Source organism: Carettochelys insculpta, chromosome 14 (genome assembly GCF_033958435.1).
Source record: "Carettochelys insculpta isolate YL-2023 chromosome 14, ASM3395843v1, whole genome shotgun sequence".
Classification (NCBI taxonomy): Eukaryota; Metazoa; Chordata; order Testudines; family Carettochelyidae; genus Carettochelys; species Carettochelys insculpta.
In genome coordinates this window covers 45,415,624-45,441,116 of record NC_134150.1, presented here as the reverse complement: position 1 = coordinate 45,441,116, position 25,493 = coordinate 45,415,624, and the positions used below count along the sequence as shown (strand labels likewise).

General features: G+C 50.3%; 1 protein-coding gene across 3 annotated transcripts; it reads left to right on the top strand.

Moving 5' to 3' along the window:
- Positions 1–1,272: 1,272 nt before the first annotated feature.
- On the top strand, positions 1,273–24,346 carry IST1 (IST1 factor associated with ESCRT-III). 3 transcript variants are annotated; one of them, XM_075008774.1, is made up of 10 exons: positions 1,273–1,292; positions 14,342–14,584; positions 16,407–16,587; positions 17,071–17,158; positions 17,925–18,008; positions 18,408–18,518; positions 18,804–18,980; positions 20,221–20,313; positions 21,514–21,562; positions 23,109–24,346. In XM_075008774.1, the coding sequence occupies exons 2-10, from the start codon at positions 14,497–14,499 to the stop codon at positions 23,306–23,308; spliced, it is 1,071 nt and encodes a 356-aa protein (XP_074864875.1). In that variant the 5' UTR covers positions 1,273–1,292; positions 14,342–14,496; the 3' UTR covers positions 23,309–24,346. The 3 variants fall into 3 exon arrangements, with proteins under 3 accessions (XP_074864875.1, XP_074864877.1, XP_074864874.1); XM_075008776.1 differs by lacking the exon at positions 1,273–1,292 and adding an exon at positions 1,331–1,490 and having other exon boundaries at positions 14,489–14,584; XM_075008773.1 differs by lacking the exon at positions 1,273–1,292 and adding an exon at positions 1,332–1,490.
- Positions 24,347–25,493: the final 1,147 nt, after the last annotated feature.

Here is a 25,493-nt window from a genome sequence, read left to right as displayed (position 1 = left end):
TGAGGGTACGAGGGTTCTCCTCTGCTGTACAGTGTGAGTCCTTGTTTCCTAGTACCACAGTGGGAGGGTTGGGAGCAGGGATGGAGCGTTGCCTGTTGCCAGAAGTAACCAGCTGCCAGCGTCCACCCTGAGCCATCTCCTCCTCCTCCACCACCAGTGGTTTTTCAACTGTCCTGTGCACTGGGACAGTTACCTCAGCTGTCTCCACATGAATCCTATCCAGGAGCTGCTCACGGAGTCGGATACTCCTCAGCCTGGCTACCTCTGCCTGCAGCTCTCCCACCTGCCACCTGAGAGATTCCACCAGCAGGCACCTTTCACACTGGATGGTCCCCCCAGCCTGGATATCAGTGAGTGGGAACTGCAAGCCACAGCCCCTGCAAAGCCACACCAGGATCTGGACAGAGGCATCCATGGCGAGGCGTCTGGCTGGCTGCAGGCACAGGCGGAGGAGGCAGAAGCATAGCTGGCCCAGGACCATCGCAGGCCTCCCTCTGGCAAACTCCCCCGGCAGCCCCTGGCTGCAGCCGCCGGTCGCTCTGCCGCTGGCTTTCTTGTCACTCTCTAACCGAGAGTCGGCCGCGGCCGTCTGCTCTCCGTTAAACAAAGGGTCCCGCAACGCCGGGAGCCGCGAGCTAAGGCCATGTGCGGGCGGGGCCACGTGCAGTGTCAGAGCTGTGGGCGGAGCCAGGGGCGGGACAAGCGTGGGGGCGGGGCTGGAGCTGTAAGGGCGGGGCCAGGGTCGGGACGAGAGTGGGGGCGGAGCCAAGTGCAATTAGGGCTGTAAGGGCGGGGCCGGGTGAAATATCCGGGAGGGGCTGGGCCAGGGGTGGGACGAGCTTGGGGGCGGGGCCAAGTGCCAGTAGGGCTGGGGGCGGGTTGGAGCTGTAAGGGCGGGACCAGGGGCCAAGTGCAAGTAGGGCGGGGGGCGGGGTTGGAGCTGTGAGGGCGGGACCAGGTGATGTCTGGGGGAGGGGCGGGGCCAGAGGTGGGACGAGCGTGGGGCGGGGCCAAGTGCCAGTAGGGCTGGGGGCGGGGCTGGAGCTGTAAGGGCGGGGCCAGGGGCCAGGGGCCAGGGGCCAAGTGCAAGTAGGGCTCGGGGCGGGGTTGGAGCTGTAAGGGCGGGGCGGGACGAGCTTGGGGGCGGGGTCAGGAGCGGCGAGCCGCGCACGTCAAGCCGATGTGCCCCGCCCCTTGCCCTGGCCTGCGGCCGGTGCGGTGGGAGGCGGAGCGCTGAGGGCCGCGTGACTCCACGTACGGTCATACGACCCACGCCGCGATCCCTCCACCAGGTAAAGTAGTGCCGGGGAGCGCCCCCGCCCCGCCCCGCCCCGCTCCGGGCTCCGGCAGCGCCCGCGGGCGCTGTGACAGGCCGGCGAGCCCCCGCTGCTGCGGATCGCTCCGCCGGCGGGAGGGGCTGGGGCTGCGCCGCCGCCATTTTGGCGCCTGGCTCCTACTGCCGCCGCTGTCCTGCCGCGGGCGCCCGGCCGGTGAGTGGGGCTGGTGGGCATCTTGACGGGCCTGCGTCATGGTCTGGCCGCTGCCGCCTAGTGTCCGCTTCCCGGGCAGGCCCCGTCCCGCGTGCTCGGTGCTGCGCGGACCCGAGCGGGGGGCGGCCGGAATAAGGGGGGCCCGAGACCGGACGCGGGGGGGCGGCCGGAATGAGGGGGGGCCCGGGACCGGACTGGGGGAGGGTCGGACGGGGGGGGCGGCCGGAATGAGGGGGGGCCCGGGACCGGACTGGGGGAGGGTCGGACGGGGGGGGCGGCCGGAATGAGGGGGGGCCCGGGACCGGACTGGGAGAGGGTCGGACGGGGGGGGGCGGCCGGAATGAGGGGGGGCCCGGGACCGGACTGGGGGAGGGTCGGCCGGGGGGGGCGGCCGGAATGAGGGGGGGCCCGGGACCGGACTGGGGGAGGGTCGGACGGGGGGGGGCGGCCGGAATGGGGGGGGGCCCGGGACCGGACTGGGGGAGGGTCGGACGGGGGGGGCGGTCGGAATACGGGAGGGCCCGAGACCGGACTGGGGGAGGGTCGGACGGTGGGGGCGGTCGGAATACGGGAGGGCCCGAGACCGAACTGGGGGAGGGTCGGACGGGGGGGGAGGTCGGAATGAGGGGGGGCCTGGGACCGGACTGGGGGAGGGTCGGACGGGGGGGCGGCCGGAATGAGGGGGGGCCTGGGACCGGACTGGGGGAGGGTCGGACGGGGGGGCGGCCGGAATGAGGGGGGGCCTGGGACCGGACTGGGGGAGGGTCGGACGGGGGGGCGGCCGGAATGAGGGGGGGCCCGGGACCGGACTGGGGGAGGGTCGGACGGGGGGGGGCGGCCGGAATACGGGAGGGCCCGAGACCAGACTGAGGGAGGGGCGGCCGGAATGAGGGGGCCGCGGCCGGCGCGGGGCACAGAAGAACGGCCCCGGTCTCCTGGCCTTGGAGGCTGGGGCTGGCCGGTCTCTGCTCCATGCTGTGGCGGTCCCTGCCCTGCAGCGCCTAACGTCGGAGGGGAGCGAGTGGTGTGTTGGGGTAGTGGCCGGAGCTGAGCATCCCCGCCCCGCCACCTCAGGCCCAGGAGCCCTGTGGCACCTTGCAGCCTAAGGCGTGTGTTTGGCACGAGCTGCAGCCCGCTCCCTCCCCGGTAGCTCTTAGTCCTTACGGTGTTCCCGGACTCTGCGTTTGTGCTGGAAGAGCCTAACAAGGCCACCCTCTGAAACGTGTTCCTGCCCTAGCAGCCCCGCTGGTCTCTCCGGTCGGCCTCCCCGGCTCCCTTGTCTTTATCTGTTCGAGACCAAGGTGATGAGATGCAGGAGAGACTGGCTGGTTTAAAATGCTTCTGTGCCTTCTCTTCCTCACCAGATGCCATTTGTCGCTGGGGTGGGGGGGGGTCGGGTGTGAAAGTCCAGGTTGCCTTTGGCTCAAGTAGTGAGATGGCTGTAGTTAAGGTGAATGCTGATCCTGAATTAGTAAGTCAGTTGGTTCATGCCTCTGATTTGGTTGCATAATGTGCATATAAAACTAGTAAACCCAGAATGTTGGACAACGAGCAGAGATGTAGCTGTGTTAGTCTGTGTATTGAAGAACAAGTAGTAGTCCTGTGGCACCTTGAAGCTTGTGCTCTTTAAGGTACCGCAGGACTTCTTGTTGTTTGTAGAATGTTAAAGTATTCTTATACTCATTGGGAATAGTGACTTTACACTTTTATTATTTCTGTTGTACTTGTTTATCATTCATAAATTTTCTTTTAATTTGCATTTTAAAGTATTCAGAGTGGGGCTCCTTCATGTGTCTGTAAAGCATATGGATACTATTTATGAAACTGTAGATATATTTTAGATATATTGATCTTCTGTTTGAATATATGCGTCTCTCCGATGAAACATGCCTGCAATTTTTCATACCCTACACAAGAATTTTAAAGGTGACAGTTGGACACTTCATTAGGAAGCATATTGGAAATATTTGAAACAATGTAGAGAAGAGTGTGAAAGAAAGGAGGTGAGGTGATTTGAGGAAATGAGGCACATGTTGCTCATGCCAGTCTTGTCTATTGAATAGGTAAGTGGTGGGAGGGAACATGAGTCCATAAGCATGTGACAAAGGTAAATGTCAAGGAGGAAATAATCCATGTTTAGCTCTAAATAACTTTAATGTGACAAATGAAACAGAAAAAATCGTTGACTGTGTACCGTTGACAATAACACTAGATGATATAGTCTGTCAAGGAAAATGGTAAAAGCGTAAACATTTCCCATATTTTAAACTGAACTGGACAGTTAATCCAGACTTCATAAATACAGGACTTGTCTTGCACGTGTTGTGGGAGGGACTAGATAATTTGCGGTAATTAACCATTGCTTGTTCCTAGGAATCCATAGTGTCTAGAGCAGCAATGGGCAAGCTAAGCTAGTGAGTGGGCCGCTTGAGTGGCTTTCCGTCTCCGTGGACCCAAGAGTGCCTACTGCATGGTTTCCCAAAGTGGGGGCCATGCTCACCTTAGGGAGTGTGAAGAAATTCTGGAGGAGGGCACAAGGTGATCCGGCCTCCCTGCCCCAAGAAAGAGCCAGCCTTTGCTTTCAGGTGTCAGCCCCTGCCATTTGACATGGCTGATTCAGGGCAGCCACTACAAAAGCAGGCAGTCGGTGAAGACCCATGTGGCGCTAACTGCCTCGTGCAAAGTTGAGTGACTGTGGGTTGGTGGGGGGGGGAAGAGGAGTAGGATGGAGTAAGAGTGGGGGGGCTGGTGGTGCCTGGCTTTGGGGGAGGGGAGGGACTTGGGCAGGTGGCTCACGAGGCTCAAAGGAGCAGTGTGATTCTTGAGTAGGTGGCTGGCCCTGGTGAGCAGCTGGTCTGGCATCAAGAAAAGATGTGTGCTTATTTTTAATTTTAAATAACATTTTCATATAAAGTTTTTTATATTAAATTATGAATTGACTTTTTGTTAAAAAGGGGGGTGGGTGATGGTAAAGAAGAGGTTGGGGGGTGAGGGTTTCTCAAAAATCAGAAGCGGGGTGTGTGATGCTGGAAAGTTTGGAAGCCACTGGGCTAATGGGAAGGAATAGGTTGCAACTCTGAAGGTGGAAGGACACTTACGGAAATCTGTAAGTAAAGGAGTAAGAGGAACAGCATAAGGACAATGAGAGTAAGTGGGGAGGGACAGCTCAGTGGCTTGAGCATTGGCCTGCTAAACATAGGGTTGTGAGCTCAATCCTTGCACAGCCCACTTAGGGATTGGGGCAAATAGATATCAGGGAAGGTGCTTGGTCCTGCCAAGAGAGCAGGAGACTGGACTAGATGACCTCCCAAGGTCCAGATGTGTACATCAAATTATTTTGGAGGGAGGGATAGCTCCCGGGTTTGCGCATTGGCCTGCTAAACCCAGGGCTGTGAGTTTGATCCTTGAGGAGGCCATTTAGGGATTGGGGCAAATAGATGTCAGGGGTGGCGCTTGGTCCTGCCAAGAAGGCAGGGCACTGGACTAGATGACCTCCTGAGGTCCCTTCCTGTTCTAGGAGAGGTGTATCTCCATTATATAAAAGCAAACTGTAACAAACTGAGAACTGATAGGGTCCCATGGGAAGAAAATCTAAGGGAGAAAGGATTTTAGGAGAGCTGGCAGTTCTGAGAGACTGTTTTTGAGGTGTAGGCACAAACTATCCCACTGCAAAGGAGAAATAGGAAAAATAGCAAGAGGCCCTTATGGCTCCCATCAGAAGCAGCCTAATGATCTGAAAATCAAAAAGCTGCATAACTGATTGAAAAATGCTACTCCAAGTAGGTATCTACGGTTTGCTGTCAAACTAGAAGGATGTATCTACTGGTGTCCCTCAGGAGTCGGTCCTGGTCTGGTACTATTCAATATTTTGGATAATGAAGTGGAGAGCATGTTTAAAATTTGTGAATGACCTGAAAATAGGAGGGCATTTCCAGCACTTTACAGGACAGTATTAGAATTCAAAATATCTTTGACAAATTAGAGAATTGGCCTGAAATCAACAAAGTGAAATTCAATAAAGTCAAGGGCAAAGGAAGAATTAATTTCACAACTAAAAAAAATGGAGAACAGGGAAGTGGTACACTGCAGAAAAGGATCTGGGAGTTGTTATGGATCACAAATTGAATGAGTCAACCATATGATGTGCTTATGAAAAAGGCTACTATAATTCTAGGTTATATTAACAAGAGTGTCTTTTCTAAGAGACCAGAAGCAATTGGCCTGTTCTGCTTGGCCCTGGTAAGATATTGGCTACAATACTGTGTCCAATGTTGGATGTCACACTGAGAGGGAGAAGGGAACCAACTGGAGAGAGTCCAGAGGAGAGCAACAAGAATGATAGAAGGTTGAGAGAACCTGACTGTAGGGTAAGGTTAAAAACTGGGCACAAGTTAGTCTTGGGAGAAGATGAGTGAGGGAGAGAATTGGTAACAATTTTCAGATATAAAAAGCGTTATGATCAGTTGTTCAGCCCACTGAAAGGAGGACAAGAAGCAAGGGGCTTAATCTGCAACAGAGGACTTCTAGGTTAAATATTAGCGAGAACTTGCCAACTACAAAGATGGATTTGAAAAATGGAATAAGTTACCAAAGGAGGGTGTGGAGGTTTTTAAAAATAGGTTGTTGGACAAACAACTGTCAGGGATGATCTTGATTTACTTGGCCCTGCATCAGCTTTTGGGGATGGACTCGGTGACCTTTCGAGGTCCCATCCAGCCCTACATTTCTATGATTGTATTGCTATAATCTATTTTTTTAAAAAATCCACACTTACTCAAGCAGAATGTTTGTAGTGGAAATGTTTAAAAAAGGGAAAAGTACACTGAACTGGTGAAGATAACTAGCTACGTTCATGTAATGAGAGTCCTAATTGAACTTTTGGCTCCTGGAGTCTCTTCCACAGCTGCAGAGAGAATATTTTCTTTGAGAATCCTGCATCTTGGAAGGGGTTAAACAGTGGCTCTCAGCTCTTCCAGACTACTGTACCCTGAAAGGAGTCTGACTGGTACTGGATATAACCTCAAAAATTTCACCTCATTAAAAATGACTTGCTTGCAAAATCAGACAAAAATACAAAACTATAACAGCATACTATTACTGAACAATTGCTTGCTTTCTCATTTTTACCATAGAACTGTAAAATAAATTGCAGTAGAAATGTTCTACTTACCTTGCAGTGAATAGTGTATATAGAGCAGTATAAACAAGTCATTGTATGAAACTTTGTACAGATTGAACCTCTCATCTGGCACCCCTAAAACCTAACCAGTGCCAAAGAGAAAATCTGTCCAACCACAGGAGGTCAGTATTGTCTAGCACATTACCAACATGTCCACATGAGCTGTAAACAAACATTGAGACCATGATAAGTGGTCATCCTGTTGACTAAAATTATGCCAGATTATGGATGTTGCTGATCAAGAGCATTCTGGATTAGAGGGGTTCAACTTGTATGGACATGCTAGTGCTTTTTATGTAGCGTATTGTAAAAGTGGACGAATACATAGAGGAATTGATGTATCCCTGGAAGACCTCTGCTTTCCCGACCTAGGGGTATGGGTGCCCCTGGTTGAGAACCTCCGAGTTAGTCTAGCTGATTTTTGCCATCCTTTCTGACCATATGGTTCTAGGATTTCGGGTCAGCTAGTTCTGCTCAGTGACTAACTTATTGAAAACAGAGAAACAGATGGGGTGTCGAAAGAGCAGATCCCGTTTTCCTCTTCCAATCTATGAATAAATACGAGGTGTGAGAGATGAGATTTACTAATGTAAAATCTTGAAGGACATGGGGACCAGAAACAATGATTTCCATTCACTAACTGCTTATATTTCTTTTGCTTAATCATTTTGGTTTTGCATACTCAGTGCATGCATCAGAACATGTTTTGTATATAGAAAGTATAACATAATTTTACTGAACTAATGAAAAAATATTTTAAAATGTGTGGTTTGTGCCCTTTTGATTGAATCTGTTTCCATCCAAATAGAACCTGGTATATCGGAGGCAAAATTCATCTAGTAAATAAAAAAAAAAAGTGGTCCTCATCATTTTCTAACACAGTAAAAATAATGAATCTCAATGTTTTAATCTATAAAATTGGTTAAAAATAATTGTCTATCAATATAGCTTATCATCCTGGTTTTGGCGGACCATTTGCCTAACTTCTCCTAATTCCTTATCAATGGCTTGGAGGGCTTTGGTTGTGCCATTGGCTACTTTTTCAAAAGCTTCCTCCAACCTCCCGATCGCCTTTATCGCAAAGGCCACACCCAAACCTGGGGTCGTGACTCCCCAGTACCATTCCACGTTCCTTATCTCTCGGTAGTGTCGGACTCTGCTACCGGGATGGCAGTCTACTATCCGAATGGCTGGGAAGGCTACCCCAATATAGCAGGTTCCACTCCAATTTATGGGCAGCGTTTTATATGCCCTTTGGCCACATATAAAATAATGGCCAACCTTAGCTGTTAAGGTTTTATCGCATTGGGGTTTCATCATCCACTGCAAATAGTACCCGAAGATGCCAAAGTTGGAAGGGCTTTTATCTTTTTCCCAGGTGTCTTTTTATATACAAAACCCCATTCTGGACAACGCTTATCTCGCACCTGCTTTTCCCCACCTGGGCTCCTGTGCCATTGCACATCCAACAATATTCTCCAACTAGAGTTATGGCTAAACAGACCATATCCTAGGCCATTAAACCCTTTGTCATACCATGTGTCATTCTGGCCCAGTTCATCAAACCATGTGCCATTCATCTGAGTGTTATTTAGTGGGACTGGAATCATTGGGACATCTCCTTCTGAATGTACAGGGCTGTGAGCACATATCCAACAATCTATGGCATTAAATTCTTGGGAAACTTGGTTCATTAAAAGCGTAAACATGTTTGAGCCACATAGGCTATAACTATTAGGCATTAAAAACAAAACTAAACATAAGTTCAGCAGGATTTGTTTGGCCAGCCCCACTGGGCTGTTCTTCAGGACTTCGTCGCTTTCTTCACCTATCGCTGGCAGGTTTCCTGGGCTGCAGTTGGTACCTTAGTCTTGGTCCCTCAGGTTCATCTACTTCTGGGCCTGGATTGCTGGTGCCAGGCCTGCGCTGATCCTCGTCTATTTCTGGACCTGGGTCTCCGGTACCAGGTCTGTGGTGCTCCTCTTCAGGACCTGCCTCTATAGGAGCTGGAACCGGTTTGCAGTGGGAGGCGTGAACCCAGGTGGGCAGTCCCTGGCACTTCAAAGCGGTAGGGGTGGTCAAAAGGACTTGGTAGGGACCCGTCCACCTTGGTTCCAGGCAGTCTTTCGCTGGTGGATCTTCACATCGGCCCAATCTCCTGGTTGCAGCTTGTGGCGTGGCTCAGTTGGGGCCTCCTGGAAAGCGTCCTTGACCTGTGAATGAGAGGACTGCACGCACCTCATAAGTTCCTGACAATGCTTAACTATGCTTCCTCTGACAAGTGTGGTATTGGCCTGGTCGATCTCCGGGCTGCTCAGCTGTCTCATGCGCCAGCCACACACAATCTCATAGGGACTAATTCCAGTTTTTTGGTTAGGAGTGGTTCTCGTATCCATTAGGGCAATCGGGAGCACCTCTACCCAAGTTAAACCAGAGTCCTCACATATTTTAGCGAATTAATTCTTTAAAATCCTACTTTGTCTTTCTGCTGCTCCCACGCTCTCCGGGTGTCGCGGCCAATGTAGCGCCTGTTGGATAGAGTAGTACTTTGCCAAGTTTTGAATAATTTGTCCAGTGAAGTGCGTACCTGTGTCGCTGGAGATCACAAGGGGTATTGCCCAGGATGGGATATAATGATTTAAGTCTTTTTGCTACTGTGATGGCATCAGCTTTGCTGCATGGATAAGCTTCTACCCATCCCGAGAACAAACAAACAATAACCAGCACATATTCAAAAGATTTACGTTTGGGTAGTTGAACGGAGTTCATTTGTAAATTCAGGAACGGTCCTAAAAGGCAGAGATCTGGTTGCCAGAACTGACTTTACAGGTTTGCTCACGTTGTGGGCTTGGCAGACAGGGCAAGCCAGACAGTAGTCCTGGGCCACTTGGGAGAATTTGGGAGCAAACCAGTTTTGTTTGAACAGCAATAATCGTCCCCCCTTTGCTTACATGAGCCATGCCATGGTCCACGCAAGGAAGATCAGGGAGAAGGACCCTGGGCGCACCCAGGCAGCCGTCTGGGGAGCACCAAAGGTGTTCAGGATGCAAAAGGCATTCATCCAGTCTCCAGGTGGTCTCTTCCGAATTTAGGGCCTGATCTTGGAATAGTGCAGTATCAATAAGAGTTGCAATAGGAGACTGGGAGCCTGTAAAAATAGGAAATAGTGAAGTGGCCCAAGAGGGGAAAGGGCTGCCGCCTGAGATGCTGAGTTAGCCAAGGGATTTCCACATGTAACTTCATCATGAGCAGCACACTTAATAACTGCAAGGCCTTTAATAAGGCAGCAACATACGGACCATTTTTTAATTTGTGAGCCCATGTGTATTTTTGTTTACTTACCAATATAGACAACTTAACAATGCTATTAGTAAGACAAGCACAAACAAAATACAAAACCACACTCTTCATTTTGAAAGGAGATTCATGATGTTTTAGGTTGTTCTTCAGCACCTACCAGTTTTTCTGTGTTTCTGAAAGACAAAAGAACAATTTTCTACCCCCGCTTTGGGAGTGGCACATTACATCTTAAAATACTCCATTTACAAAATGCTTAGTTCTTTTTAAACTCTGCAAGCTACTTTGAATTTTCTCCAGACTCTTCAGAGTTAGTGATTTACTCTTTCGCTCTAATCACATGCTTGCTCCCTCAAAAATGAAAACTTTAGTATTTCAGATGTCACCATTTGAAGGTGTTATTACAGGGATCTGACTTTCCCTTTGACTTTTATTACTTCCCTTTATTAAAAGACAGTCATATACATTGCACCTTATTACAGGGTCACTCATGTTAAGTGCATTTTTTTTTTTTTAAAAACACCCGTTGCACTACTCTAATTTTACAGTGGTATACACAGCTTACATTCCCTTTTATACATTTGGGGCAGTTAAATCCCAATAGAAACCCTTTATCTTCTTCTAGCAAGTTTTACTGAATTATGGAGATTTAAATTTGATTATTTCTTTAGAAACGGCCAAATTTGGGCTACTGAAGGGGCTCTGGGTCTTCATGAGTTCCCCTTCCTTTAGTAAATCTTGGATTAACTATAAAGCTGAGAGCTGTTGGCAGATCGGCATTAAACCTTTCTTCTAACTCATATTTGGTTTACCAGACCCTGCAGATCCCAGTAGTCCTGCTGGGTATAACCCTTAGCAAGAGATTTCAAGTACATCTCACCCATTATTTCTATATCTTAATGTTACCTCTATAATTTACTTAACTTTACAACAGAAGAGAAAATTTTAACTCTGAACTTATTTAGGTTTTACACAACTTTTGTTCTCTGATATTGGAAGGTGTCCACATCAGAAGGCGTCCCCTCCTTATGGATACACCAGCAGGACAGACAGACAAAACTACCCCAGACTGGTCAAAAGCAAAGAAGCTCCAAACACAAACGGGTGAGGAGTGCAGATTAGTACAGATTCTAATTGGCAGACACATGGCAGTACAAAACCAAAACAGCTCTTTGTTGCTACAGGGGCAAGTTATCAGATTCTGGACAAACACCTGTTAGCAAGACAATTCGTTTAAACAAAACTCCATGACATATATATATACCACAACATATATGCTTGCATGGCTACACTTTGTACCAAGTGTAAGGAGTTGAAAAAAAGAGCTTGAACTAACAGCTTTCAGAGCTGGGCAGTTACTTCAAGGTCTTATAGGTTGGGCTTTTGTCCAAACAGCTGTTTCTCGCAGCCCAGATGCAACTGCTCCAATATTCCTTACTCCCAATAACTTGTGTTTGAGAAATTCTTGCTGCTTTTTGATTCAAATATCCTCTGGAGAGAAATAATTAGTTTTCTAAGTCAAAAGTACCCTCTAGAGGAAATTGCTTCGAAGGATCATTTCTGGTATATCAATCCCATTATCTAAAAACTTGCAAGTATTTTCTCCATAATGAGTGTACGGCCTGGCAGGAGTTAAGTCTGCCCGGGCTTGGGGATAACTTTAAACAGAGGGAGACAACAAAGCTTCCCACAGTTCTGTGTGCCAAGAGACAGCAGTGGCACCACACCAGTTCTTAGCATCTGAACACAGAGGGTCCAGCGCACGGCTGCCTCACTAGAGACGCCGGCGTGCCCTTTTGGAACTCTGACATACAAGACAGGCCTAATAGACAAAGACAGAAATCAACCAACCAAGAATGTTAGCTGCTCCACGAAGGTGGAACCCGTAGCTCCCCTCACCCTGATGGTGAGCTGCAACTCCAGTCCCGAGCCCCTGCCAGGAGATTTCTCAACAAGTATCCCCCTTACCTGCTACTGTGTGCACTTTGAGAGGCCTGGGAGTGGGGCGTCGGTCCCTCTGTCGGGGCAAGTGGCACTTTGGGATCTTGGTGGAACCTCTAGATTGTTGAAGCACAAGACTCCCCTGTGTTTAGGTGGCTAACATTCAGCTTTATTTAATCCAGTAAGGCAACAGATGAGCCAAACTGGACACCGGTAAAACCAGGTCCAGCAAGGCTGCTAGATACAGCTAACTCTAGTACTTTATACCCTTCCACAAACAAGTCCAATGCCGGAGACAATTAGTTAGAGGAACATAAATCGTTTTCAGAGAGAAAACTGTTATCAGCAAGGAGGAACAGGTACCAGGAAGTAGGAGCCCCAGCTCCAAATAGTTCATTAACGCGTTCCATAGAGCTCATCCTCCCGGCCGCTCCCAAATAGGTGAGGAAAAGTTCAGGCTCTTGTGTACGTGCAGAAGTAAGAAATGTGAAATGGCTTCTATATAAGATGGCTTCCACAATGGTACAGATGGTGCTTGGTCCTGTCATGAGGGCAGGGGACTGGACTTGATGATCTCCTGAGGTCTCTTCCATTTCTAGTATCCTATCATTCTATAGCGAATCGTGGGCTATGCTGCACCCTGGCCCTGTGAATGCTCAGAATGCCAACCTTCTGAAGCAAATCATTAAATCTTTGGGAATGTGTTTTCTTTCTAGCAATCAGTTGCCCAGATGATCCCAAATGGAACTACGAAGGGAGCGATCCATAGCCTATGTAGACTGCAGGATGCCTACTAATCAGTTGCCCAGCAATCTAATGGGTTTGACGCGCTAGGCAGACTCGAGTGCAAAAGAGAAGCACAGCAAAGATACAGAGCAGAATTGGCTTTCCAAGGCGTGTTGAAAGAAACAGCAGGCGGGCTGAAGGAACATGACTGCATCACTAGAGGAACTCCTTGCCAAACCAAGGTTCAGGCAGCCCTAGCTGTCTTCTGTGGCAGCAGTTTGGGTTTTCTGATGTGAAACAAGTGAATGTGTTACCAGCAGAGGGGCTCCCTCTGGAGGCAATCCCTATGTTCGCCTGTGAAACTTAAGCAGTTTTCCCAGTACATTCACTTGCAAAAATGTGCAACCCTGAAGAGTTTTGAGATTCAGCTGCAGTTCTACAGTGTTTTCCAGAACTAGCATGGCAAGCACCCTGTCTTGCATAATACTGCATGCTCAGCATTCACAGAATCTTGATACAGACAGGTCTTCCCAAGCAAAGCCGGCACATGATGGAGACCATTGTAGTAGTGTGGGCTGCTGTAATATTTAGCAACTGTAAAAGTGAAAGCCTAAAGGGCCAGGACTTGTTTTCTAGAGTGGTTGTGTTAAGACTGCACCAGTCACTTTTATTGTAAGGTAGCTGCAGCAAATTGTTTCATTTATCAAAAAATTTACAGGTGTATCAAAGTACTTGAATGTTTTATTGTTCAAAAAATGTTTTCTTAAACCAATAGCTCTGCTCCAGCTTTTCCACTACTGCTTTTCTGTGATTTGTCTTGTCCGCAGCACAGCTGCAAGATTCAACTAGGCCTTTACTCATGAGCGAAATGGGTGATTTAAGTACATGGATAAAACAATGGTATTTGGAGACAACGAAATAGGAAGGAAGACAGTGTAGATGAGATTGAACTAGAGAATGTAGAGAAGCTCACATCTGGGGAGCAACATATCGTATGATCTAGACTGTAAGAAGGAAATGGCAACTACAATAACAAAAGCAAGAGAGTTTGAAGGTGATGGATAAGATCTGGAAAAGCAGAGCGGTTACCTTATGAACGAAGCTGAGCCTCTTGAAAACGTGTGTATTGAGTAGCGTATTGTATAGATGTGAGACATGGGTGATAACGAAAGATTCAAAGAGAAGAATATTGGCATTCAAGAGGAGTTATAGAAAGATCCTGAGAATAGGATGGATGCAGAAGGTCGCAAATGAGGAATTATATAGGAAGATACAGCCGAAAGAGAACCTACTGCAGAAGGTTATACAATGGTAGTTACAGCTGTTTGGGCATATTTGAAGAATGATGAACAAAAAATCAAGGCCCTGGTATTCAGCATAATGGGCATTTGGAATAGGAGAGGCAGACCCCACAAAGAATGGGTAGATGATACAGTAGATTGGTGCAGAGCTAGTTGACAGAAACTAAGCCACTCTGCGCTGGACAGGGAAAGATGGAAGGTAATAGTGAGAGAGGCATCAGACACCAACAGGCGCTGAGACCATGGATGATGATGATGATGATGACCCAGAGAAAACTCTTGTTCCTACACCTGTAGAGTGGTACTTCTTCCTCTTTAGGTGGTGGGTGGGAGTGTGCTGCAGAGGAAGGATTGGTTGCACCAGTGGGGAGCAGCACAAACAGCAAAATGGGATTTGGGCCTTTTAGTCTCTTTCAGGCATCTAAAAGTTCGTGGTTGGCACCTGTGTAGCAAAGTAAGCAGTCTTCCAGCCAGAGGCAGTAAAGCTACAGGAAGGGACGGACGCTTGAGAGCTGCAGAACGTCCGGTGACTCTCCTTTCTTCTTCCTGCAAAGTGGACATTATGTTGGGCTCCGGTTTCAAGGCTGAGCGCTTGCGAGTCAACCTTCGCCTGGTTATCAATCGCCTCAAGCTACTGGAGAAAAAGAAAAGTGAGTATCTGGTGGAGGTAGCTGCAGGGCCCCCTCCACAGTGATCTCTGGCCAGCTCCAGAACTTGCTGCTTTTGCTATCTGAGCTCCATTGATTGATTGTGCTAACCCTACTCTCCCTGTTGGTGTTTTCATCTTGCAACCCTTCTAATGCTTGAGAGGCTGAGGGCAGGGTGCAGGGAAGATACACAGCTCTACAGCGATCTGTATCTGGGGCTCTCTGCTTTCCCTCAAAATAGAATTGGCTCAGGGCTTAAAATCTGCCCTGTTCCCAGCTGGTCTAGAACATAAAACCAGCCAGACTGGGACAGACCAAAGGTTCATCTGCTCCAGTATCTTGTTTCCAAACAGTGACTAAAGTTGGGTCTCCCCCAGAGGGAGTGAATAGGATGGCTATCAATTGACCCCTCTCCTGGTACCAATTCGCAGCTTCTGGAGAACAGAGGATAGGGACACCATCCCTTCCCACCTGGGCTAATAGCTACAGGTAGACCTGTAATCTGTGAGTTTATCTAGTCCTTTTTTTGAACCTTGTTATAGTCTTCACCTTCGATATCCTCTGGCAAGAAGTTGCACAGGTACACTGTGTGTAGTGTGAATAAATACTTTGGTTTGTTTTTTAATCTGCTGTCTATAGGGTGACCATATCTCCCTGTCCCAAATACGGGCCTGGGAAGTATGGAGGGGAGGGCGGCTGGCTTCTCCTGGCTCCTCCAAGCCCCGGGGAGACAGGAACAAGGTAGCAGCTGCCAGCCCTCCTTGGGAGCCCCATGGAAACAGCAGCTGCCAACCCTCCCTGGGAGCCTCCACTTTCCCGAGGCTCGGGGAAATGACCCCCACTAGCAGCTGTGCCTGCGCAGCTCCTGGTGGAAAAGGTCAGTGGGGCAGGAGAGAGGGCCCAAATATGGGACAGTTAGTCCCTTTTAAAACAATAAGTAGGGATGCCTTTTTGGCATCCCAAATACAGGACCATCCCACCTAAAACGGGATGGATGGTTGGTCACCCTAGTTGTCTATCAATTTGATGTGGTAAGCCTTAGTTCTTGTGTCACAGGAAGAAGTAACACTTATCTATTTTCTCCACACCAGTCATGATTTTATAGTCCTCTATCAAATACTGCCCTCACCTTTAGTCATCTCTTTCCCAAGCTGAAAAGTCAGTCTTACTAATCTCTCCTCATATGGCAGCTGTTCCATGCCCAAATCTTTTGTTGCCCTTTCCCTGATTTCGCCCCCCCCCACCCCCGCCCCATAGACCTGTTTTGCGCTGGGGAAACCATATCTAGGGGGGGTACGGATTCTCCGAGCATCTGCCTGCTAAATCTTTCTAGCATGTAACCAGTAAGATGGGCCCTTGAGCTGACTAGATACAGTGGGCTGGCCCTTTGGCTTTGGTAAAACTGTAGTTGAGGCTTTGAATGTGCAAGCTCAGGGGTTGTGTGAGTAGTAACAGCCTCTAAACCACAGCCTGGCACTTGCAGTGCAGGGGGCTGGTTTTGAGTCTGGAGGTGGAATCTCATGGTGGCCGTGCTCTTCCGCCGTAGACTTCCAGGAAAGAGGGATCCTTGTGTCTAGGTGCCCAATGCCCTCATATTATTGCCCACAATGCCCAAAAATGTCCTAGCACCTTCCAGAAAGCCTGGCATTCCTGGGCCCTGCCCAAATGAACCAGTGCGTTGAGTATGGAGTAGGGAAGCTTCTACTGAGGGCTCTACAAATCTGTCTTCAGAGAAGAAGCTAGCAAATAAGATGAGTTCCCTTGGGGGTGATAGCAGAGCAGTTCTTGGCCACTGGGTAACCAGTGCTCATGCCTTGTCCTGTAGCTGAGCTAGCCCAGAAGGCAAGGAAGGAGATTGCAGATTATCTGGCAGCAGGGAAGGATGAACGAGCACGGATCCGTGTGGAGCACATCATCCGAGAAGACTACTTAGTGGAGGCCATGGAGATCTTGGAGCTGTACTGTGACCTGCTCTTAGCTCGCTTCGGCTTGATTCAGTCTATGAAGTAAGACACTGAGTACAAAGTTACCTGTGGGAATTTGGGGTGAAGGACCTGGGGAGGAGTTTAGCGTGGGCTTCCCCTCACTTGGAAGATAGCTAGGTATGCTCGTGTGCTGAGGACTCTGTTGGTCTGTCTGCGTGTGGCTGGACAACTGTCACTGGTCCATGCCAGTTGGTCTGTGCTAAGGGTCTGTTTAATTGCATTGTTGATGTGTACATGTGGGGTAGTCTGGGCCCTGGGACTCTCCTCCCTTGCAGCACCCCAGAGCCTGACCTCCACCCCATGGCCACATCTCAGTATGACAGTCAAACAATCCCCTTAGTCCAATCCAGCTGGCAGTGTAGTGGGACCCAAAAGGTCTGCCTCTGCTCAGGCAGACCAGCAGCTCATATGGGGAAGATAAGGGCACCTCATGCCTGGCAGCTCTTGAGCTGCACACACGAGCAGAAGAGCTGGAGTGGGTAACCTGTGGTTCATGTGTCTTAGGGATCTGGACACGGGCCTGGCAGAAGCTGTCTCCACACTAATCTGGGCTGCCCCTCGACTGCAGTCTGAAGTGGCCGAGCTGAAAATTGTGAGTAGAGCTGTGTGTGCAGTGCTAGTTGAGGGGCAGCCTCCCTGGGCTTTGGGGACTTGATTGCAGCAGAGCCTTATGTTTCCTACCTATCTGTCTGGAACAAATGTGGGTGAATCTTCATACGGAGAACTGAACCTTGGGGTCAGAGTCAGGTGCTTGATTGGGGCACCAGGGTGATGGGAATGAGAGCACATTAGTGCTATGGACAGGAGTTGAGGGTATGTGGATTTGTGGGGAGGACACTTTGCATGTATTCTGGGTGTCTTTGTCTGCTTTTGCTGCGGGGAGCACTGGTTGCATCTGGAAAGAGGACAGCCTGGGAGGTGTGGCCAGCCTTCACAGCTCATGCAGAGACTCTCTTAAATGCCAAGATGATGTACCTTGGGCACTTTCTCAGGGCCAACCGATCACCAGAGTTGGGGTCAGGAAAGCATTTTCTTCCATTTCTGATTGTCAGTGACCTTTGGGGGCTTTTGTCTTCCTGTGATGTATGATACGGATAATTTGGTGGTTATATCACATCTAATCTTATCTGTTTCTGCAGAGGCCTTGGGCATTGGTGCAGCTCCCTCCTTTTTAACTGGTGCACACAAGATCTTAGTTTCCCAAGGGTTGAAACAGCTTAGTGACTACAGTCACTGGGCCTAGTAGATGGGTACCTGGGGAGGTTTCCTGTCTTATGGTGGACAGGAAGTCAAATGATGAGCTGGTGCTAAACTCAATAGTTTTCCTAGAATTTTCCAGACTGTGTCTTCCATTGCAGGTTGCTGACCAGCTGTGTGCAAAGTACAGCAAGGAATATGGCAAACTATGCAGGACAAACCAGATCGGGACAGTCAATGACAGGGTAACAGCCTAGCAGTGAAGGCTAAGTTACTGAGTGGGGCTGCGTGTTGCATTCAGACACACATGGGGCTTCAGGTCTGCCCTTGTCTGGGTTGTTTCCAGGGCACATGTCATGCTGGAGAATGCCCTGAGAGAGTGAGAGCTCACTCTGCCTCCCCTTTATGGAGACGTGGCTTGGGGCCGTTCTGAGTGTGGACTTGCAGAGGCATAGCGCATGCAGCAGGGCTGGCCCCAGTTGGAAGAGCGAGGCCATTGAATAGAGTGTTTCCAGCAGCTCTGTCCTAGGAGCAGCCTCGCTCTGGAAGCCTTGTGCCTAGCTGTCCATCATGTGCATGCCTGGCCCAGAGATGCTAGCTCCTGGCTTCTGCCTTGCTGGCTGACAGCTCTGTCTCTGTTCCAGCTGATGCACAAACTGAGTGTGGAGGCGCCTCCCAAAATCCTAGTGGAGAGGTACCTGATTGAGATTGCAAAGAACTACAACGTGCCCTACGAGCCTGACTCCGTGGTGATGGTGAGTGGGACAGAGATGGAGACCTCCGAGGTGGCGTATTCCCCTGCTGCTCCTCTGAGAGCCAAATTCTCTGTTGTTCCTTTGGCACTGCCACAAGTTTTGCAGCAGCCCCCACCCTGGGCAGTGACGTTGTCTCCCCTTGCTGTGTGTAGGCTTCTCTGTGTGCATTGCCTCTTGCTGTAGCAGGCACAAGCACTCCCGTGGGTCGAAAGGCAGCTCCTCGACACTGCAGCAGCAGCCACTGGTTCTCTGGGTTAGCAACATGAACCCTTTCTCCCCCCTCAGGCCGAGGCCCCGACGGGCGTTGAGGCGGATCTGATCGACGTTGGCTTCATAGATGATATGAAGAAAGGTGGACATGGAGGAGGGGGTGGAGGGTTCATGGCCCCGCCAGTTGGCCCTGACGGAATGGTGCCGATGCCTATGCCCATGCCATCACCCTATCCAGCTGTAAAGGGACTGGTGAGTGTGCCTGGCTGTCAGCACGAGGCGGAGGCTGGGGAGGCATTTGAATGGCGCTTCTGTGCTCTCCAAAGGGGAGATGCAAGTATACACAAGCGCACAGCTCACAGGACACACTGGCCAGAGGCTTACATGCTAGCTGGCATTTTCAAAAGATCTGTGTGCACGCACAGCGCTACCTTGGCTGATGGCATTGATGGTGTGGAGGATGTGGCCCACAGGCTCTGGCAGCCTTCTTCTGTCTTGAATTAATGAGACTCCTGTGGGAAGAGGAGGGTTCTCTTTCCTCTGAGTGTAGCGTGAGCTCACCATGGCAGCAGCTGCCTGAAGCCAACATAGGTGGTGAATGTAGAACAGCAAGGACCTCTTTAAGTGGGTGAGGGGATGGGATGGATGGGGTTTTCAGGGAAGTTCTTCCTTCCCAGGCCAGTAGGAGTGAGAAGATGGTTTCAGGAGGCGAAGCTGGGGAAGGTTCTGTCTGATAGTGGAGCCTGAGCAAGCTGTGAGGCAATCTAGCTACTCCACAGCAGGCACACGTCCTGAGCAACGACTCCGGGTGCCTGTGTTCTTCCCAGAAAGCTTGGGCCTGGGCAGCATCCAGGTTTGCACTGACCTGTCTCTGGGCAGTAAACCTCTGGCCAGTATGTGCTGTGAGCTGTGTGCTTGTGTGGTCGCCAAGGAGAGAGTCATACACCACCAGCTGATTAGCGGAGCACCCGCAATTAGGCTTTTTGTTTCTAATGGTGGTGCACCTTTGCACATCTCAGTGCACCTAAATCTGTTTGGCCCCTGGATGGAAAATATTAGTGAGCCCACTGCCTGTGACTGCTCAACACATACCTGGAAGGTCTCTGCCCAGGTTGCCAGAGCGTCCCGTGCCACATGATGATGGCCTCTGCAGGTGGGCAGAATGCCCCAGCAGCTGGAGCCGTGCCATGCTCATGGCCGGATTGCTGCATGCACTGGAAGATGCAATGTTCCAGTGTTAGTACCAGGAGGCCCTGGATTTCCCCTGCCATTGGCTCTCCTGGTGAGTAAAACCATTTCTGGCCCTCTAAGCCTGGGCTTGCCACTCCAGTGACTGAGGCGTGTTTTGAGGTGTTTTCGTGGCTGATAGGCATCATTCAGAGCATTTTCAGACACGATGGTGATCACTGATGGCACAGAGAAACCCAAAATTGCTGTGATGTCCCACAGGTTCCTCTCTTGGCAGGGCTGACTTTCCTCTCCCCACTTACAGGAGATCTTCAATGGCGTGCCTGTGGGGACTTACCAGCCTTTTACCAACATCCATCCGCCTCCGATCCCAGCAGTTCCCCCAACGTATGAGTCTGTAAGTGCCTGAGCCGCCTTTATACGCAGCAACAAGAGTCTGAGAAGAGGGCAAAATTATAATCACAGGGAAGGCAACTTTCATTGAACACTGCTAGTCTCTGAACAGCTGGCTGTGGCATTGCTTGCATTGCAAAATCTAACATGCACAGCTCTTGAAGGTTCACCATTCAGCCCCTCTGCGCATTCTGGGGCAGAGAGCCAGCTTCTAAGAATGTTTTCCTTCATGGCCTTACTGATGATTAAACTGTAGCAAGCTTTCCTGAGTTGGCCATTTATAGCCAGACTATAAAGGGTCTGCATCTTTCTACATAACAGGTTTGCCATCTACAGCTGTTTTTGGTGCTTGATATTTTTTTTCCCCGATCCCCTCTTGGATCAATGTAATGTTAAACCTGGAATGAGAACTGTGGCTGACACCAGCTGATCTGGTACAGAACAAATCCTGCCCTGCCCCTCACCGAGTCGTGGTAGGGACAAAGAGGAAGACTTCAGCTTGGCTCTCTGCATGCCAGTGTATGTGGCTGCTGTAGCCCCATCAGGGCTTTCGTCTGTACTGTGGCTAACATTCGTGTGTCTGCCCTCAGACTGTTACTGGGTGGGCTGGTGAGTGTGTGTGTGTAGGTCAGTCCTTGAGCATGCTGGACCAGGGCCCCTTTTCACAGAATACACCAGCTGCTACTCGGAGCTTTGTGGCCAAATTCCATTGGCTTGGTTGGATGGGGATTATCTAGAGCAGGCTCTCTGCTCCTGGCCAGTGCACGCATCAAGGAACCTTGCTCCACATCAAGTGGGAATCAAGGAGGGATGACATCAGCCCTCTCTGTGGAACTCCAGAATTTCCTTGGTTCATGTCGCACAACTGTTCTCCCGGCCTTGTGCGGGGAGAAGAGGCAGCTTGGGGCATTCCATCTCCTTCCACACCTGATAAACATTTCAGTTCTGCATTTGGGTAAGTCCTAGTTATCCAGCTCCAATGTGTCCCCAGGGTAGCAGCTTTTGTCATATGGACTGAAGAGCATGCCCCTTGCCTCTGGAAGGGAAATGCATGGCATTGGGACTCGCATGTGACTTCCACGCAGCTGAGCAGGGCTGCCCGCCTCCACATGGTGCAGGTGCTATGGTGGGTGAGGAGCACCTGGACTGTGCAAGCATTGTTTGGAGTCAGGTCTGGGTGTGGTGACAGTATGTCTGTTTTCAGGTTGATGACCTTAGCGCTGACAAGGATGTGTCTTCCACGCAGGTGGTTGGTGAGTATGCCAGGGAGGTACTTGGGACAGTCAACTGCCTGGGGCTTGAGTTCCTGGTGTCACCAGGAGAAAGCTGCTCTTAGGAGGGACACTGCCCAGTTTGAAACATCTGCCCAGAAACGGAGCAGGATGAGTCCAGACTGGAAGCACTAATATGGGGTGGCAGAAAGGAGCAGGAGCTTCCCAGGGGGAGGTGAAAGCCCAAGGCTATGCAGCTGCCAGTGGAGAAGAGCAAGGTGTGAGGAGAGACATAAAGGAGCAGGGTAGGTAATATGTGGGCCTGTGGCCCTCTGGCCTCCTTGCTGATCCTGTAAGTAGGCATCAATTTTGAACAATAATTAACCATCAGAACGCTTGGCCGTGGGCTTCATCACTGACCATTAAGTCAAGAGGCCCTGGTGCTAAAAGCTTGGCTCTAGGAATTTCTCTGGCCACTGCTGCTGGAGGACATGCAGAATGAGTTCTGAATCAGTAAGAACAAAGGGACAGAGAAGTTATAAGGAAATACTTTGTAAATTACACTCAGCCTTAGTATGCTTCAAGAAACAGGGTTTGCCCAGTGAGCGCTGGGTGAGAAGGGCACTGAGAAGCCCAGTGCTAATACTTGGCTCTCTTACAAGACTAGCAGCAGTGAGAAGGCTTTGCTGCTGATTTCAGGTCCATGTTGTGTAAAGGCCACTGAGCTACCTGTGTTGCAGTAAAAGCTCCTCAGCATTTCGCACCAGTGCAATTAGATGCTATGTGCATTTCTGAAGTACCCTTCATCATGTCTGGGGGCTTACAGGGGCCTTGAGGTAGGCAGAGGTGGGATTCCAGATAATTGGGTTCCTTGTCTACTCCAGCCTGCTGTTGCTAACCATGTGGTGCAATCCTCTGCACTCAGGATAGTCCAGATAGTGGGTGGTGAATGCTGATAAATGACTTGGACCCACAGGAGCTCTGGGATAGGGTTCATGCACCTATGGTCAGTTTGAAATGCAGCATACTTTGGAGGTCACAGAGTTTGTCTTCTGAGACTGAGCTTCTGGAATTCAGAAACTCACTGGCCGTGATCTTGCACAAGAACAGCCATACTGACTCAGACCAAAGGTTCACCTAGCCCAGTATCCAGTCTTCCAGCTGTTGCCAGTGCCAGGACTTCTCCACGTACTTCAGGACAGCTGGACCAGCAGAACTGACTACACTAGGCCTTGTGGCAGGGAGTTCTGCTTTGTAATATGTCAGTTATTGGCTAGAGACTGGCTCAGCCCAGCCATCATCAGGATGCTTTACCACAGAATGAAGCTTCCTTCAGATGTTTTCTGTGGGACTATCACCTGACTGTTGGGGCTCCCCAGGGCTCCTGAATGCCACTGGAGCCAAATGGTTCAGCTGGGTGCTAGAGCCAGGAGTCTTGTCGTGAAGTGCTCTCCCTTCGGGAACAGGTGTTCTGCTGCCTTTCTGGTAGCTGGCATTCTTTGTGCGCCCGTAGCTTCTCCTGGAGGGGGGAACCAGCATATGGGCACCTGTCCACGGCTTATATCTCTGGGTTTCTCATCACAAACAGGTCCTGTGCCTAAACAAGAAGCCTCCACTCAGCCGGGAACTGGTGCTCCAGATACCTATGATAACTTTGTGCTGCCTGAATTGCCATCTGTGCCCGATACACTGCCAACCGCAGGTGCTGGTGCCAGTAGCTCTGCATCTGAGGATATTGATTTTGATGATCTGTCTCGGAGATTTGAGGAGCTAAAGAAGAAGACTTAAGACTGACTTGACTGTTGTGCCAGTGTGTGGTCTCGGAACTGGGACTGTGCTGTTTCTCCGTGAATCAGACTCCCATAGAAGTCCGTTTCCTGCATTAACCTAAAATGAATGCTCTTTTTCTCAACCTCTCTTCCTGCTGTTCTTCTACCGAAAGCTGGTGTCCTGGAAGCTGCTGCTCCAGGAGGGGGACTGTGGGCGATCCTGTGACTGTCAAAGGGTAGCTCCAGCAGGAAGCTTTGTTCTGCCTTCTAGGTTTGACTCCTGGTTCTCTCCATGCCTTGCAAAGGGCACGGGGAGGGAGAATGAAGACAAGGGTCTCCTTAGGAATACAGGTTCAGGTGGAGAGTCACCACAGTGCGCTGAGTGGGTGGGTCTAGAAATCACTCTTGAAGGGTGTCGCTGAGTTGCTGCTCAAGCTGAGATGAGGGAATGTCATGGCCAGTAGACATAGGTGCTCCCTAGAGGCTTTGCTGCACCTGAAACTTTCCTGGCTCCACACTGGATCCAGTTGCAGAGTTTTTTTTAAGAAGTTAATGGCCTTGTTCAGTCCCACTGGATTCTCAGGGAGCCCTCTGGGGCCTTTACTGCATTATTTGGGTGGGAGGGTCAGAAGAGGGCAGTACTGTACAGTTGCTCCTGGTCACCAGCATGTTCAGTCTACAGCTGTTGAGTGCACCCTGGCAGGGCAGCTGAGTTTGCTGTTGGATTCCATCCCTCCTGTGGCAGCACAAACCTGCTTTCTTCCTGAACCACATGGTGCATAAGGACTGGGGTTCTAGTTGGATGGTTGGCCGCAACATTACCGATGCCCCTGCTCGGAGCAGCTGAAGATGCTTGTGGGCAGTAGACAACGGTGCCCTGTTCTTGATCTATCCTGTTGGTAGTCAGTGCTGCGCTTGCCCACTGGGAAGGCCTTGAGAAGATGACTGCTGTTCTCTTCTGTATGACGTATCTGTGCATAACGCTTTCAGACTGCTTTTCCTTAATGGTTTTTATCTTGTAGATTATTTCCTATTAAAGTCCAGGACTGAGAGTGTCCCCCCGCAAGGCTGCATGCGAGAGGGTTGGGGTGGGGAAGCAAGGAGTCGGGGCATACAATACTGCCCACTAGCCAGGAGCGAGGGTGGGTGTCAGGCTGTGTCCCTGGGGTGCAGGGAAGCAAGGAGTGGGGGCACTCGGTACTGCCCACTAACCAGGAACGAGAGTGGTTGTAAGGCAGTGTTGGGTGGAACTGAAGTGGTGGCTCACAGCCCTCTCCGGGAAAGTGACTGCATCAATTCATGTGCCAGGTCATAACACCAGCTCTGCAGAGCTAACCGGCCCTGGGTTGTCTGTCTGTCCTGGCATGTTGGGGTTGGCCACGGCTGCCTTACTGTGTGGAGGCTCAGGCAAATTTAAGAACATGGTACTGGAACGGCCCCAGCTCGTCAAGTCTGGCTCCTGTTCTTACAGGCAGCTGCAGCCTATGATGTCCCATTTACAAATGTGTCAGATTCTGTCTTTTGAGTAGTTAATGCAGTGATGCTCAGCAAACCAAGCTTTTACGCTGCTCATGGAAGATTGGCCCTTCAGTCCCCACTCATCCTCCCAGCCCTACACTGTGGCTCCTCCTGTTCCAATTAATCTTCCTGGTAACAGGTGCCTGCTAGTGCCCTAGCTTGTCTCCAGGAACTGCCTTGCTGTGGGCAACCTTTTCCATAGCCACAGCAGAGGGATGCCAGAGCAATAATCCTGTGCTACATTCATTCAGATCTCTCTGCTTTGCTATGTGGTGAGCCCCCAGCCTTGACCCCCTCCATCTATGACTGGCACTTGAGACTGTTGAATTTAACCTATTTTTGTGTCACCCCAGGCCTCAAGGTCACCTCATCCTTCCTGGGTCCTACCCTGATCCTATGGGCTGCCATGCTGTAAGCTCACCCAGTGTCACTGGGGCGGGGGACAGCTAGGAAATGGGCCAGGTGCGCTAGCTGTGAAGTGGTAACTTGAGTGTGAAGTGTCGTGTTTAATCATCTGGTGAAGATGGGGCTCAACCTGGCTGCCCAGTGCTTCTGCATCTGCCCTTGTTCTCGGGGGGGCTCGGTGGAGCAGCAGAGCTAGGCTCCATCAAGTGAAATCTGGTGCTGTAGCTGGCAGTAATTTCATTTTTACATGACATTTATTGGAAACATAAGTCCTCCTGCTG

Bases quoted from the DNA above. Each gene is read 5' to 3' on its own strand.
- IST1 (XM_075008774.1), top strand. From the start codon at position 14,497: ATGTTGGGCTCCGGTTTCAAGGCTGAGCGCTTGCGAGTCAACCTTCGC. The intron at 17,159-17,924 runs GTGAGTAGAGCT...CTTCCATTGCAG, and splicing joins AAGTGGCCGAGCTGAAAATT to GTTGCTGACCAGCTGTGTGC. The intron at 18,519-18,803 runs GTGAGTGGGACA...CTCCCCCCTCAG, and splicing joins AGCCTGACTCCGTGGTGATG to GCCGAGGCCCCGACGGGCGT.